At 44.2% G+C, this 15,848-nt stretch overlaps 2 protein-coding genes across 18 annotated transcripts in view; one reads left to right on the top strand and one right to left on the bottom strand.

Moving 5' to 3' along the window:
- INTS9 (integrator complex subunit 9) overlaps positions 1 to 6,630 on the bottom strand; it is a 77,869-nt gene extending 71,239 nt beyond the window's left edge. The window contains exons 1-2 of the mRNA XM_009907735.2: positions 6,521 to 6,630; positions 719 to 846 (exon numbers count right to left, since the gene is read on the bottom strand). Of these exons, the coding sequence (XP_009906037.1) occupies positions 719 to 846; positions 6,521 to 6,529 (137 nt within the window). The 5' untranslated portion in view covers positions 6,530 to 6,630. The remainder of the gene's footprint in view (positions 1 to 718; positions 847 to 6,520) is intronic.
- A 383-nt stretch (positions 6,631 to 7,013) lies between these two features.
- The window catches only part of HMBOX1 (homeobox containing 1), a 128,280-nt gene continuing 119,445 nt past the window's right edge, over positions 7,014 to 15,848 (top strand). For 15 of the 17 annotated variants that reach the window (XM_054179742.1, XM_054179741.1, XM_054179749.1 and 12 more), the window contains exon 1: positions 7,014 to 7,166. The gene's annotated coding sequence lies outside the window, so the exon portion shown is untranslated. Of the gene's footprint in view, positions 7,167 to 7,294; positions 7,353 to 13,781; positions 13,822 to 15,848 lie in introns of those variants that run through there. The other 2 variants (XM_054179734.1, XM_054179735.1) reach the window with 2 other exon arrangements.

Here is a 15,848-nt window from a genome sequence, read left to right as displayed (position 1 = left end):
TAAGAGTTGCTCCTTACCTTTCCAACCCCTCATTTTTGTTATCTGTTTTATTTATGCAAGACCTCTTTCGCCTTAAATGAATGTCCCAATTCATCTAAAAACCTGATAAAATCGGACTTTGTAGTTAGTATGTGGAATGGGAATCTTGATCTCAGGATCCACTTCTAGACTCTACTTTTGTTACACTGTTGTTCTATTCCTGTGCCCAGATGCACCACCCTTTTATTTATTTAATTGTTAAAAGGGAACAATTATGCCATCAAGTCAAGTAAGAAGGACAGCTAAGTGCTACTTCGCTTTGCATTAGTCTGTGCTCTGAAGAAAAGCCTGAGAAGATGGTGGTTAAACAGGACTTGCTGGGCTCCACGCACTCCACCTCAGTTACCCATTTATCTCATCTTGCATGAAGAAGCCAGAAAGATGACAGATATGTGACCTCACTTGTGCTGAGCAGTTGCAGCAATACTTTACTGAAGTTTAGAATAAATTATCTAGAAAACCCAATCAATAAATCCATAAAATGTCTTCCATCTAGTGAGCCAAAAGACGTTATTTTGATAAAGGGAATTTTTAAGTGAACAAGGTCTATTTATGATATCAGATGACGCTGTTCATTTGTACTCATCCCCTCTCTCCTTCCAGTACACCATTTCATGCACAGCACTCCAACTGCAACCTAAGAAGACACAGACTAAGTGCTTACAACCGCAGAATATACCTTTGAACCAGTGGCAATGGGAGGAAATTGAGGGTGGACGTCATGTCCAGTCCACAATCCAGCATGATGGTGGTAGACTTGAACTTGAGAACATTGCATGGTAAGGTCGGATGTCCTGACAGGCAGTACTGAAAGAAGAATATGAAGACGAGTTACTCATGACTTTTAGCAACAGAGTGAACACACCCTGATAATTGCCTTTATCCTCTTATTTTTAAACATGTAGTTTCATGCACAGCAGAATAAAACCTGATTTCCTATGAATCTATGTCTCACAGCTATGTGTGTCCACTGAGATTTCCCTATTGGGTAATATTATTTCCAGGGTATAATGGGGCAGATTTTCTTCAGACAAGGTTTTCTCTTTGCAAGGGTTGAACAGATGGCATAGTTCCTTTCTCCAGTTTAGGACACGTGTAGAATCTCTTTCCTAACAATCACTTGTTTTCACAAACACCCCAGAAAATCAGTTTCTTTAAAAATTAGTCCTACTGGCAAAACTTGTCTGAAATTGGCTAGAAAATCTGAAAACTGCTTGGGGTAGAAAGGGTGAGAGAGAATCCCTGTAGGAACACAAGTTTTACTTCCTTCAGAAATCAGCCTAAACAACCAGACAAGGTGCAAGCCCACATCTTTGGTGGCTACTTGGCACAGATCAGCAGAGGAAGCTGTAAGTGTGCACAGCAGCAGCTCTGGGACATGCTCCCACCTGCTTTTTGTCTTGCTAAATGCAGGCAGGAAACACAAGGGAATGGACAACCACACCTGAATGGAAGGGTTTGTGTACTGAGAAATCCCAAATGTTTTGCAAGCTTAATGAGCCAGTAAGCAGGTTATGTACAGGGGCACTTTAGCATCATTGAGATGCAGTCACCTCCTGCACGGAGAGTGGCAAACATTTAACAAGGCAGGGGAGCAGCTGAAGCTTAGAATATGAAGAAAAGTGAATAAAAATGCCTGCTTCAAAATACAGGATTAGTATAAAGTGAACACCTGAGCAGAGTACAGCCACCTAAGCATGAGGATTTGGGTGGTTCTTCAGGTACTGCAAGAATAAGAAATTCAGCATCTCAAACACAGTATTTCATCTCCCCAAAGTCTGGGCATCTGGTAGCCAGGCCAGTGCTCAAGGTGGTCAAATTTTTGCTTTTAACATTTTTTTCAATCATAATGAAAAATATCATTTGGTTGGTCATTTGGGGCCAGTTCTTTTTAATATCTTTACCAATGATCTTCACAAAGGAACTAAGCATGCCTTCAGTAAGTTTGTAGATGAAATCAAGCTGGGAGGGAGTGTTCTCTGCTTGAGGGTAGAAAAGCTCTACAGAGGGACCTGGACAGACTGCATCCTTTGATTCCATTGCTGAGGACAATGGGAAGAAGTTCAACAAGGCCAAATGTCGGGTCCTGCAGCTGGGTCACAACTCCCTGCAATAGTCTAGGCTTCGAGAAGAGTGGCTGGAAGTTAGCCAGTGGAAAAAGACCTGTGTGTTGGTCAACAGCCAGCTGAAAATGCACCAGCAGTGTGCCCACGTGGCCAAGAAGGCAAACAGCATCTTGGGCTGTATCAGAAATAGTGTGATGAGCAGGACCAGAGAAGTGATTGTACCCTTACACTTGGCACTGGTAAGGCCACACCTTGAATATTGCATTCATTTTTTTGCCCCTCATTCCAAGGACAGTAAGGTGCAAGAGCAAATCCAAAGAAGGGCAACGAAGCTGGTGAGGGTCCAGACAACAGAACCCATGAGAAGTAGCTGAAGGAACTGGGGGTTGCTTAATCTGGAGAAAAGGAGGCTTAAGTGAGACCTTCTCACTCTGTATTTCCCTGAAGGGAGGTTGTAACAAGGTGGGGGGGTCTGTTACTTCTCCCAAGTAACTAGCCATAGGACAAAAGCAAATGGCCTCAAGGTTCACCAGGGAGGTTTAGGTTGGGCATTAGGAAAAATTTCTTTATTGAAAGAGCTGTCAAGCACTGGAATAGGCTCCCCAGGGAGGTGGTTGAATCACCACCCTTGGAGGACTTTAAAAATAGATGTGGTGCTAAGTGATTTGGTTTAGCACCAGACATGGCAGAGTTATGTAATGGCTGGACTCTCTGAACTTGGAGGTCTTTTTCAACCTAAATGATTCTATGATTCTAAGCACTGCACTAAAACCAGTCTCAGTCATTTACAAAGTCATTTACATATTATGCTTCCTTTCTCTAGTTAACTTTACAAAGTGGAAAGAAGGTAGACTAATAATTTCATTTTCTACCTCTGCCCACAAAACGTTAGCACAGGACTGCCACTGTCTGGATTAACAACTCCCAAGGAGTCTATTTACATACATTCATCAAAAACCTTCTTGAATTTTTATTTAAATATTAAAAAGCTACTAAGGGCCAAATATTAAATTAAAAATATCACAAAGACTTTAGTTTTAATTTCACAAAGCTGTAATTATTAAGTCTCAACATTACATTTTGCCTGATGTTAGCAAAGCTTTAAAAAGCCATGACAAGCTAAGCAGGTGAAGGGAGTAGATGAATGAGGAGTTCAATTGTTTTATTTGCATTAAGTTCTCACCAGACCAGAACTTTGACAACTGAAGGTAAAAATCCAAGAAAATACAATGAAATGGAAGAAAAAACAAGATCTGAACTGCTTTTGTAGCAGTTTAATATCACTACTTCTAGCAGCAAAACACTTTCTTGCTTGTAAAAAAAATAAATCATTAATAAGATTGTGACCCTGACACCTACAAGCTTACTGGAAAGATCTTTTTTTTTTTCCTTCTATAAAGGCATCTAAAATGATCTGTAGCTATCATGCAGTGGTAAATGGATTGGGTGTCGATAGACTCTTTCTACCAGATTAGTGACTAAAGTGACTAAAAAAATGCCAAGCACAGCTGCCATTTCTAGGCCTCTACCTCTGCTGGAATTTTAGACTAGAAATCTGAGCCTGGAAAAGACTAAGAGGGGATGTTCTCAATGTTCAGCAAGAGCTAAAGGGCAGATGGTAAAAGGACGGGGCAGACACTTTTCAGTGGTGCCATGACAGGACAATGGGCACAATCTGGAACACAGGAGGTTCCACCTAAACATAAGAAAATCTATTCTATGAGGGTGAGAGAGCACTGGCACAGGTTGCCCACAGAGGTTGTGGAGTCTCCTTGGAAAGACTGCAAACCTATCTGGACCCGATGCTGGGCAACCTGCTGTAGGTGGCCCTGCTTTATCAGTGGTGCTGTACTAGATGGTATCCTGAGGTCAGTTCCAACCCCCACCATTCTGTGATTCTGTGGATCCAAGAATGTGAGTGCTTGCACTGTATTTGTCTCTATGCACACTATAAATGTGATAATTTCCACATAGTTTACATTTGTTACTGCTTAAAACAGATCCAGAGATCCCAGTCACCGGTATTCCTCTTTATTAAGCTTACGACTAAAGGCTGGTGCAGCTAACACACTAGGTGCCTTCTCTCTTAAATAAAAATGAACATGTAGAAAGTGAAAAACCATACAAAAGACACAAATATGCCCACCCCTGGGCAGAGAGATCAAGGTGAGAGACTAATTCCAGATGCTAAGGCTCTCAGAGAGGCAAGTTTCTCAGCAGACATCTGGTTCACATTGAGCATTTGCCAGCTTGGAGCATCTCTGGTGATCTCATGGATGGCAATGTGACAGAGAAAAGAAATGATGGCTTATGCTAGCAGCTCCAAAATATTCAGTCTTGCAGGTTAAAGCCAGTGCTTCGAATTCCAACTGAAGCTAACAAATACTCCAGTGCATTCTTCTGGGATTAATATCACATGCTGGCTTAAAATCTAGGGGTAAATTAGCAACTGGATTTGCCTGGACCGAAACAATCAAATCTGTGGAAGTCAGATTTTCACTGGATTCTGAAGTAGTCTGGAGTCCATCATCTCTACCTTCTTCTGCCCAATTCATCCCAAGTATCTGAGACAAGAGGATGAAAAAGCATTGAACTCTTTCCCCCACAACCTTCAGACACATCTCCAGACAAATAAAAGATGAAATAAAAAATGACTAATCTGGTCTTATAATATCCAGTCCCCAAATTTATGCACAGGTCCAAAAATATTGTAGCATAGATTTCAGACAGCTTGTATTTCTTCCCTTCCAACCCTTTCCCTCTCTCTATCCCTATGCAAGAGTCTGGACACTAGAGCTCTGCATTTCCACCATGGTTTTCATTTGAGGATTTCTCAGTTTGTTTTTCCCCACTATGCATTCTATCAGCTTCTACAATCACAAATAGAAGTGCTTAGCTTTGCACAGTTTGTCCCACTGGTAGTATTCATCCATGCACACAGACTTAATCGCACATGTAAGATTATGCAAGATCAAGCTCTTCAGCCACCTGCCTACTGAATTAATTTTACACAGTTATACCACAGACTGAATTTATTGGAAGTCTCAACACAAATCCAGAATCCAAGCTCTACGAAGCTCCCTCAAGACAAACTGCTCAGGCTCAAAACAGAGGCAATCTTACATTTAACATCGCCGTAACTTCAGGCTAAACAAATCAAATGCTACACTCCGGTAGTTTGAAAGCTGCTTAGGTTTTCAGCTCCAGAGAAAGAACTGCAGTGCCTTATGTGAATAATTGTTTGTTGCCGCTGTTCAAGAAATAAATTGGTGGCTGAATCACAGAATGGTTTGAATTAGAATGCACCTTAAAAGTTCATCTAGTCCAACCACCCCCCACCCCAGAGTACAGGGACACCTTCAAATACATAGGTTGGTCAGTGCCTCATCCAACCTGACTTAGAGTGTTTGCAGGAATGAGGCATTTACTATCTCTCCGGGGCAACCTGAGCTAGTGTCTCACCACACTGACGGCACAAAAAAAGAAAATAATTCTTCCTTCTATCTCGTCTGAATCTCCTCTCTTCTAGTTTAAAACCATCACCTCTTGTCACAACAGGCCTCGCTAAATACCCGTCTTCATCTTTCTTACAGGCCCCCCTATAACGTACTGAAAGGCAGCAATAAGGTCGTCCTGAAGCTTTCTCCAGGCTGATCAACAAGGTATCTGGGAAACTTAAATAGTTGAAAAAGGAGCTAAAGAGGAGACCGATAACCTATTTTCTGATAGTTTTCCCTATAGACGACTGTAATACCGGAACCAAAATATCTGTCAGCAAAACAGTGCACCCTTGCCAAAGCTACTTCAGGATGGTTGTTTTCTTTTTTTTTTTTCCTTTCTTTCCTTTCTTTCTTTTTTTTTTTTTTCCCTTTCTTTCCTTTCTTTTCCTTGCAATTACGTGCATCAACATCACACTGCCGAAGGAAAATGATTTTATTATAATCCACGGGGCTTAATTAATAGTCCTAGATTGCAAGTCACACGTGCAGCGGGATAGCTCTAGTACTGCTCCACAGCGAGATGCGCGTTTAAGGGTGGGAAGGCAGAGAAATATCCACTCCTCCCGAATCCTACCCATGTTCCACGCGATCAAAACCTCCTAGCCTGGGGAGGCGGGGTCTCGGCGGCACAATGCTGTAGGAGAGCCGCCGGCCTGGGTCTGTGCCCTTTCCCACAGGCCGGTGCCCAGCCTCGACCCGCCCCGATTTCCATCCCCTCAGCTAGATGCCTCGCGCCGACTGCTTAACGGCCGCTCGCCTGCCAGGCCGCTAAGCGCTGGGGCCGCTCCCTCAGTGCGCTTCCCCCCACTCAGTTCCTCAGTTTTCCCTCCTGCCCAGCAGGGCCGAAGCTACTGCACCCCAGGGCGACCCTACGGGCAGGCCGGAGACACCCCCCACCAACTCCCACACACTCACCAGCTTCATGATTCACCCGGTTCTATTTACTGGGACAATCCTGTCCCCACCTTCCTGCCCGGCCCCCACCTCCCTTGCCTCCCGCTGCCCAGAGCGTCATGGGAGTTGCAGTCCCGCCACCCTCTCACCAGGATGAGGTCATGGCCGAGCCCTCACTAAGCATGCCGGAAGTTGTAGTCCGCCTAGCGCTGCGCCCCGCGATTCTATTGGCCCGCTGTGACCCCTTGATATGTTGGGAATTGTAGTCCAGACGCGGCTTCGCTCCTCGTCACCCTAGGGAGTGGGGGACTACAAGTCCCAGGGTCTCACAGCTGCAGCAGGTGGGAGCTTGGATGTTGATATCAACATGGCGCTTGTCAGACAGACAAAGACAGTCAGTCTGGTGTGATTGAGCCAAGAGAAAAAAAAAAGAGGGAGCGAGCGAGGCGGAGGGAGTACTAGAAGGACAGACAGGCGGGGAGGGGGGCCCTAGTTCTCGGGAGGGCTGGGGAGGGAGGATCGGCGTCTGAGGGATTTCCTCCCCCCTATTGTTCTTACCCCTCGGCGCCCCCGTTAATCTCCCCTCACGCTGGGGTGGGGGCGAGCGGGGGGACCCCCCCACTTCTGCCGTTACATGGTGAGGTGGAGACGCCGCCAGCACCCAGAGGTGAGTGTGTGGAGGGGGGGGGGGAGAGGGAGGAGAACGAGAGCGGCGCTTGTGAGGGGAGGGGGCGGGCGGGTGGGTGGGCTGGAGGGAGGGGGAGCGGCAAGGGGGTCCCCCCTCAGCCGGCACCGCGGCTCCTGCGGGGGAGTTGAGTCGTGCCGAAGATCTGGTTTCCTCGCAGCGCGGGATGTGCGTGAGGGGGAAAAGCCGGGGCGGGGGGCGGCGGGGGGCGGGCAGGGGCAGCCCCTCAGTCGTGGCTCGGCCGCTCGCCGGCAGAGTTTGATTCGAAGCTTTGGGTGGCTCTTGGCGAAGGAGGAAGGTGTCCCCGCGAGGCTGCTGCGGGAGGGCAGGGCAGCCTCTAGGCTTTAAAGAAGAACCCTCCATCGCTGTTATTGCCATTTATTTATTTATTGTTATTTTCTGCGTCCTTCTCACTGGTGTTTGCTGGAGGAGACCCCTCATCCCGGGTGGGTGTCTTTTTTTATTTTGTGGCGGTGTTTCGGTTTTGTTTGCCGCTGAGTTTGAGGCTGGGCTGGTGCTAGCCCCTGCGCGGCTGCGGAGGGCGGCGAGGGCCCCCCGCTTCCCTGTCCCCAAGACCTCGGAGGGGCTGCCCCGGCCCGACCCGGAGGTAGCTTGGCCGGGAAAGGCAGAGGAAGGAACGAGGCTCAAACCCTGCGCGGATCGAGTCCGGTTCGCCGTGAGGTTTGCACCCGGCATGGAGCCTACTCGCCGGGGCACCGTCCGGGGAGCTCAGCCTTGGCTGGGGTGGGGGTGGCTGAGGGGGTCGCCGTGGGTGTGCGAGGGTGCCGGGGTCTGCTTTCTAGGGGATCCCCGGTGCTGTGTGCCTATGGAGGTGAGAGGAACGGGAGACCAAATCCCCGCTGATTCCCCGGGCTGGGAGACAGCGCGACGAGGAGGGCGAGATCCCTAGGCTTTTCGAGAGGGGGTTTAGGGAGGGCAAAGGCGTGAATCCAAAAGGTGTCTTGTTACTGGAGAGTTCAACATGGGAATGTTGGGGGGAGAACGAGGACCTGCAGGGAAGTCGTTCCCAAAATGTGCGAGGAGAGCTTAGGTGGGGTGTCATAGGCTTGTTTATTTTGTACTTCTCGGGAAGAGCAGGGGAGAGTGAGTCAATATGGGAAGAGCAGGGGAGGGGGAATCAGTGCTTTCATTATCCATGTCTGGGATCTTTTCTTCGGCAGAACAGTATTTGACCCCAGGACCGGTTGAAGGAAGTGGTGAGGAGTGCTGCGGAACTGTTTTGCTGTTTCGGGGTTAAAACAAAACAGAGGGGAGTGTTTTTAGGTGCAGAATACACATACGAGACAGAGCCGAGTTCTTCAACCTCAGTTTTGTCTGATGATTTGTTTTTCAGTTGTAAGAGCGTCTCCTGGTATGTTTGCAGAGTACTTATTCAGAAAGCATTTTTTTCCTTTGCGACAGATCTGAAGAAGCCTTGGTCGTGCTGTGCCGTGCCGTGCTGTTTTTCCCAGTTCCTTCGTGTTAGGGACAAAAATTGACCTTTTTATTTTTTTTTTAAGGGGTGGGAAGGAGAAAAAGGAAATGAGGACTGAGGACTGGGCATGCTTGTTGTTTGTCTGTGGGGTCGGGTATTTCTCAGTTTGTTCTCCTGTTCAAGTAACACTGAAAGTAGAGATAAGTGGCATTAAGTATAAAATGTATATGAACAAAAACTGGAAAGACTTGAACTTTATAGGGAGGAAAGTGTTAAACTGATGGCCAGGGCACACGTTTGAGAGCATCTTTGGAGAGATAGAATAAACGCTAGCTACGTGCCCCTGCTTCAAACTAGTGGGGATGGAGAGTAAAGAAACTGGTGGGGGGAAAAAACCCATACAATTTTCATGAGTGATACCTCTCTATGAGAGAGAAGAATTGTGCTCTGCAGACGATTTGTAGGCTGGCAAAACCCTGAAGTGCCTGCTTGCGTCCCGTGATATGACTAGCTCATTTCTGCAGGGCTCATCAGGTACAGGCTCTGCTTCCTTCCTGGGATGGTGCAGCTGGCATTCGATTTCCTCCATGGACAGGAGAGGAGGAGTCCTGTGCAGTTTTTTTACCCGAGATGATTGCATTTTCTTTGGCCTTGCTGTACCCTGCCTCATTAGCAGGAACTGCATCTATATTTATTTACCATTATACCATGTCTCTTGGGATGTCGAGTGTAGTTTGGAGTAGGTATATATGGATTCATCACTCTTAAAATTTTTTCCCCATGATGCTAGGACCAAATCCCTCAACAGGAGAGAACAAACTTAATTTATTTCTGTGTTTTGCATCTTCTTTTTGCCATTTCTCTTCCAAATTGCTGAGAGAACATTTCCAAGATGTGGATGGGGGAGGGAAGTAGGGGAGAAGTGAGAAAGGGATGGAATATGTTTTCTCTGCAGGGATGGATTTATCTGCATGTTCTGGGAACAGTGGGCTGTGTGAAAGAGCAGGGTTGGATACTGCATCTGAAAACTGGGGTTTGGGAATGTTCTTTTCCCTTAAGTGAAGATTATTCTTGAGCCCCACCACAGCCACAACTTTTTCTGTAGGGTTGACAGAATTGTCTGACGAGCCCGGGCATGAGACTAGGAACAAGGAACTTCTGGTTTACTCAGCGATGTCTGTTGTTCCTCCTATCGTTCCTGTAGCACCAGTGCAAGCACCAGAACAGGCATCAGCATTTTTAATCCTGTGTCATCCAACTGTTCAGAGCAGGTCTAGACGACATTGTGGTATGCAGACTGCCAGCAGTGTTAGAACAATGCTACTGTAGGTGAAACTGCAGTATTTTAAAAGAGTGGTAATGAAATCTTGAAGAAAAATCCAGTGTGAATGAGGCCTCCTTATCGCTAGAACTACTTTACTGAGGGGTTTTGAGCAATTCTTTTCTATTTGTTGCTTCCAGAAAAGTGTCTCTCTAGCATTGTGAATCTGGTAATTCCACAGAATTAGTAACCACTGTCAGCTGCAAAAGGTCTTACTGTTCTCTTTCAAAAGGAACTATTAAAAGTTCGTGGCTGTCCAGTGGTTTGAAAATTGAAGCATTTTGAAATGTTTATAGTGATAAATCTGTAAGTTGGTACATTTTTTTTTTTTTTAACCAGTATCTGGAGAAAGAGTGGGGTTTTGACATTTGCTTTTCAGACTAATTTTATCTGTAATAAAATGAATTTTTAATAAGTGAATATCAAGAGTTGTTCTGTCATTAACTTTTGGAACTGCTCTTTTCTCTTTATGTGTCAGTGATGCAGAGGTGAAATGTGAATCTTCAGAATATAATGTTTGGGTGGAGAATTGGAAGAGTTAATGGACCTGAAACACGGAGGAAGAGCACCCTACTGTCCCTTTTGTAAAGGGGTCTCCAAAGATGTTTGATTGTATGTGTTAGAAAATAAATCAATTTGTGGGAAAGCCAGCACACTGTGATCTAAAATAAGCAACTTGTGCTTTACAGTGATTACGGTGCAGAGCTTTTAGGGACACTACTGAATTGCACATTACATTGTTGCGACCTGTGGCAAATATTTTTCATCTGCAAAGTTTAGAATTTGAAGTTAAACACTTGAAGGGATGTTGTCAGTTTAGGACTCCCGCTGCAAAAAAAAACATGAACAAACGAAAAACAGAACAACCTGTGCCTGAATTTCTCTTACCTATAACTTCATGCAGTTTTGATACCTCTCCTAAAGTCACACAGTATGTTAGAGGTTGGAAGGGACCTCAAGTAATCACCGAGTCCAACGCCCCTGCCAAAGCAGTATCACTTAGGGTAATCTGCACTGGAATGCATCCAGGTGGGTTTTGAAAGTCTCCAGAGAAGGAGACTCCACAACCTCCCTGGGCAGCCTGTTTCAGTGCTCTGTCGCCCTCACTGTAAAGAAGTTTCTCCTCATGTTGAGGTCACTGAAGTTCATCTCACTTTATACTGATTTGAATGGAGCAGGCATTCGATTCTGGATGCATTTCCTTCTGGGACTGGGCTTTAATTATACCTACACTGATTAATACTATCTTGTGGGTTATCAGTGAAGTGAGACCAATGTGCTGATTATAGTGGGATTTGTAGGAGATAGAGGAGTATTTGAATTTTGGGGGAGTTAAATTCTACCTCTAAAGATGCTTTTATACATAGGATTAGTAATAAACTCTATTTTAGCATTTTGATACTCCTGTGTTCATTAAAGCTCCCTTCTGACATGTATTAAATCAGGATGGCTGGGTAAAGAGTGTAGGAAGAGTTCATATTTAAACAGTCAGTTGTGCACATGGATTGTATGTTAGCTATGAATGCAATTTCCAGTGTTAATGCTAAAGATAAGTGTTTTGACAAATGCTTTTAATTTAGGGATCAATACAAGCAAGAATAACAGGATATGAAAAGAGTTATTTTTCATTTTGCAGATGGCAAACAAAGGTGTAGAGGGATTAACTTTCCCAGGTTCCTACATGGAGCCTGCAGCATGACTAGTCTCTGATCTCAAAGGTTTGTCAGGGCCTTAGTCAATTTTATTTCCTCCCTTCATTAATTGGATAATTTAACATCTGGAGATGACTACTTTTCCCTCCAGTTTCAAACTTAAGAGCCCGACATATTTTTCCTTTTCAGACGAGCCTTGAAAACACAAGGTTGGACAGCTTCGTCTGAACAGCACCTCCCTGACATATGATCCTATCTTGAAACAGTCTCTGACAAGTGAACCCTCTCATTGTAATCATGTGAGGAATTTTATTACTCAACTCTGAAGATCTTCTAGGGGAAAGGAGGTTGCAAACTATTAACTCTGGTCGTCATTGCAAGTTGGCACATAAAATGCTCTTATGTATTGAGGCTGTCATGTGGTCCATGGCAAGAAGTAGAGAATCTGCTTTGTAGTCACTGGCCAACTGGAAGTTTTGTCTTGTAACTGTGAAAAACACATTTATTTTTGTGTTGTGCCTGCTAAAACGATATATTTGCTTAGAATATGGTGTTTCTTTAAACATGATATTGTTTGATTTCCTTCCCCTCTCCTCCCACTCGTCTGGATGCTTGCAAAAGGTTAGGCTGTGACCACAAAATCACGTGGAGAAGCTTTTATGATAGATAACCTTAACAAGTAGGGTGTTTGGGATGCTCCTGTTCTTTGCTGTTGCAGTTGGGTTTGCCAAAAGCTCGTTGTTCCTGTGTGCTTCCTGTGTAATACGCTGCTGAGCAAAGTGCTGGTTTCACAGTTATGAAAGTGCTTCTATCGCAATTACTGCCTCGTAAAGCCTAACCTCATCAGGAGTGATCGATTTATGACTGTCACTTCTGTGCTGTGCTAGTGGGGTATGGCTCTGATGTTTTGCATTTGATGGTCGAGCTGCTGTCCTCCTGTGCTATTCTCTGATAAAATAATACTTTGCATCTTTATTTATGAGCCTTAAAGTACCTCACAGAGGTATCAATGTTCTGCAGATAAAGAAACTGAGGTGTAAGGGCCAAGTGACTCACTTAAGGTCACATATAGAGTCAGTGGCAGTTTGGGCCAGACTCTTCTCAGTGGTGCCCAGTGACAGGACAAGGAGAAGTGGGCACAAAATGGAATACAGGAGTTTCCATTTGAACATGAAGAAAAAATTCCTTCCTGTGAGGGTGCTGGACCATTGGACCAGGCTGCCCAAAGAGGTTGTGGAGGCTCCTTTTCTAAAGAGATTCCAAACCATCTTGCATGCAATCCTGGGCAACTGCTCTGGGTGAACCTGCTTTAGCAGGGGGCTTGGACTAGATGATCCCCAGAGATCCCTTTTGACCCCTACCATTCTGTGGTTCTGTGAGCACAGCTGTCTCTGTTTACAATTTATTGCACTTCTCCATCTGTGATATATTAATATATATTAACCATGTAAGGAATTTATTGGCTGGTCATCAAATGCACTCGATAAGAATACATAAGTCAGTGGTATTTTCTTATAGAGATGGGAGGATTTCCTGTGTTCCATTGACTTCTGTGATTTGATACTTGTCATCCTTATTTATTCAATTAATTTAGGACAAGGGGCAACAGGCACAAAGTGGAATCAGGAAGTTCCATCTAAACATGAAGAGAAACTTCTTTCCTGTGAGGGTGCTGGGGCCCTCGACTAGGCCACCCAGAGAGGTTATGGAGTCTTCTCTGGAGACTTTCAAAACCTGCCTGGATGTGATCCTGTGCAACCTGCTCTTTATGACACCCTGCTTTAGCAGAGGCCTTGGACTAGATGATTCCAAAAGGACCCTTCCAATCCCTACCCTTCTGTGATTCTGCCTCATTTAATAGTATTTCAGTGTTAGATTTCAGATCGATTTCAGGAATGCACAGCCCTGTCTGTTACTCATTTTGATTTAGCATCACATTAATGTAGACACCAAAAAGTTACTGTTTTGATGCCTTTTTTTTTTTTTTTTTTTTTTTTAAGAATAAATTAAAAAATATAATCTAGAACTGGTTGTTCTGCCCAGCTGTGTGCAAATTTCCCTTTCCCAGTTCTTAATCAAAGCTGCATGCAGAATCTGAAGTTAAAGACTGCTCTTAAAAGTGGGAACTGCTGTAGTGCAGTGTTTCTGACAATGCATATTCTTCTTTTCTGTGCAGCCAAGGAGGAGGTATGGAAGGTCAGTTAAATGTTTCTCCTACAGCATTCCTCTGTAAGTGTTCACTTTGTGTTGATTTCAGTGCAGTTACTGGCCTGAAAGTCATTACCAAGCATAGCCCTTCATCGAGTTGTATGGATGTGTACACCTAAATGTCTAATGTCATACGGCTTGAGAAAGTCCTGATGGTGTGTCCGTGTGTGTGTGTGTCCATGGTATGCTGTTGCCAGCTGCTGGTTGCCCAGTGCATGAGTGTTGTTTCCAGATCCAGTGAAGAATTTCTTGCAGCCAAGGAAACAAGTTTTATTCCTTGCTTCATGTGTAGAGATGCCATTCTTTCATTCTCCATCCATGCAAGATGTAAGGCTGTATTAAATTATGTGAACCTCATTCATTGCTGTGGTGGTAAATGAGGTCTTGACATTGGGCTAAGGAAGTTAGCTACAAATATATTAATTATGTTTGGCTCTACCTCCCACTCAGTCTCACTATCCCTGAATTCCTGGGATCAGTTATCTCCCCAGTTTTGAACCTAATATTTAAGAAGTCTTATTTTCTTTTCACTTCCTTAAAATTACTGAATTTAAGTTCAACAGTAAAACAGCTCTTACTCTGAAACAATACTGTAGCCTACTCTTTCAGTGAGCCTTCAGAACAGCCGGGTTTCTTCTCCTGATAAGCCTATCCCTATCAATTGGGAAGTGTAGCATATAGTCATTTCCTGTATTTTGAGCTGCCATTTCTTAGGAACTCTGAAGCAAGCACTGAATCTGCTTTTTGTTCTTACAGTGGTACTGTAATACTAATGGAAGCAGAAGGCATTTAGTTAGTTCATAAAAGCGCTGTTTCTACTCAGATATTTATTCTGACCTTTATTCTAGACAGTTTCTCTGTCATGATCAGATTCTCTGATTACAATGTCAGCTTTCACTGATTTAACTGGCAGGGTTTGGGAGTTGGAGCAACTGGGTATGTCAGCAGCAGCTCTGACACGCAAGTGCTCAAATGCTGAAAAGGGAAGTTCTTCCTGGCAATGAGGTGGTGCTGGGCTTTTGTTTCCAGGCTCTGCCATAGTTCTTACTTTATGACGCAGGGCAGACTTCTTGACTTGCCTGTGTTCCAGTGTGTAATATGAAAATAATCTTTAAGAGTTGTTGAGATGCTTTCACGTTCAAGAAATATTTGAAGATTCTTGGCTGGGTGATGGAGCATGCTGCTGCTCTCAGTAGTATAAACATGATGAATTTCATAAGTGTATTTATACAGAATAAGAACTAGTTATTTACACTAATGCTGGGGGTTTTTTTTCATACCACAGATGGGAGGGGTAAGTAGCTGATCACAGTTTCCTTAACTAAGTTGTATTAAACAAGATTTCCAGACATTGCAGTCATTCCTTCTCTGACTGCATTTCATGGGGGCTCCATCTGTTTGATGGAGCAGTGCTGTTTAGTGATAAGTACAGCAGCCTGCAAAAGAGGTAATTTACCAAACTTGAAACTTATTCCTCCCTCTTTAATTTCCTGGTCCGTAGAAGGAGAATGATGTTAACATATTGGAGATTCATAAAATTTAAGGCGAGAACAGACAATTAAATTGCCTTCTCTGATATGTTTTATATGCTTTGTATCGCAAGCCTTTAAATTTTAATCATTTACTGTGATACTGAGACCACTAGCTGATGTTTGGCTAAAAACAATTTGAAAGCTTTTCAGCCTTGAGTGTCCATCATTGGTAATTTCAGACTCATTGCTTCTCTTGGTAGTTTGTGCCATCTCACTGTTAAAAATAAGTGGCTGATTTCTGATTTGAATTTGTCTAAGTTCTGCCACTGGTTCTTGTTATGACTTTCCTGACAAGATTAGAGCCCTTTAGTATCCAGTACTTTTCTTGCCATGGAGGTACTTACACACTGTAATCAAGTTACTCGATTGATAAGGAAACAGAGTTGAGCTTTTAAGTCTCACTCTGAGGCATTTGCTCCAGCACTCAGATCATCCGGTGATTCTTCATGGTCTCAGTTTATTTTTAACATTGTGGAGACTGAAAGTGGTGAATGTTCCACACTGAATATTGAGGTC

The sequence above is a fragment of the Dryobates pubescens genome, chromosome 3 (assembly GCF_014839835.1).
Source record: "Dryobates pubescens isolate bDryPub1 chromosome 3, bDryPub1.pri, whole genome shotgun sequence".
Classification (NCBI taxonomy): Eukaryota; Metazoa; Chordata; class Aves; order Piciformes; family Picidae; genus Dryobates; species Dryobates pubescens.
This window is presented reverse-complemented; position numbering and strand designations above follow the sequence as displayed.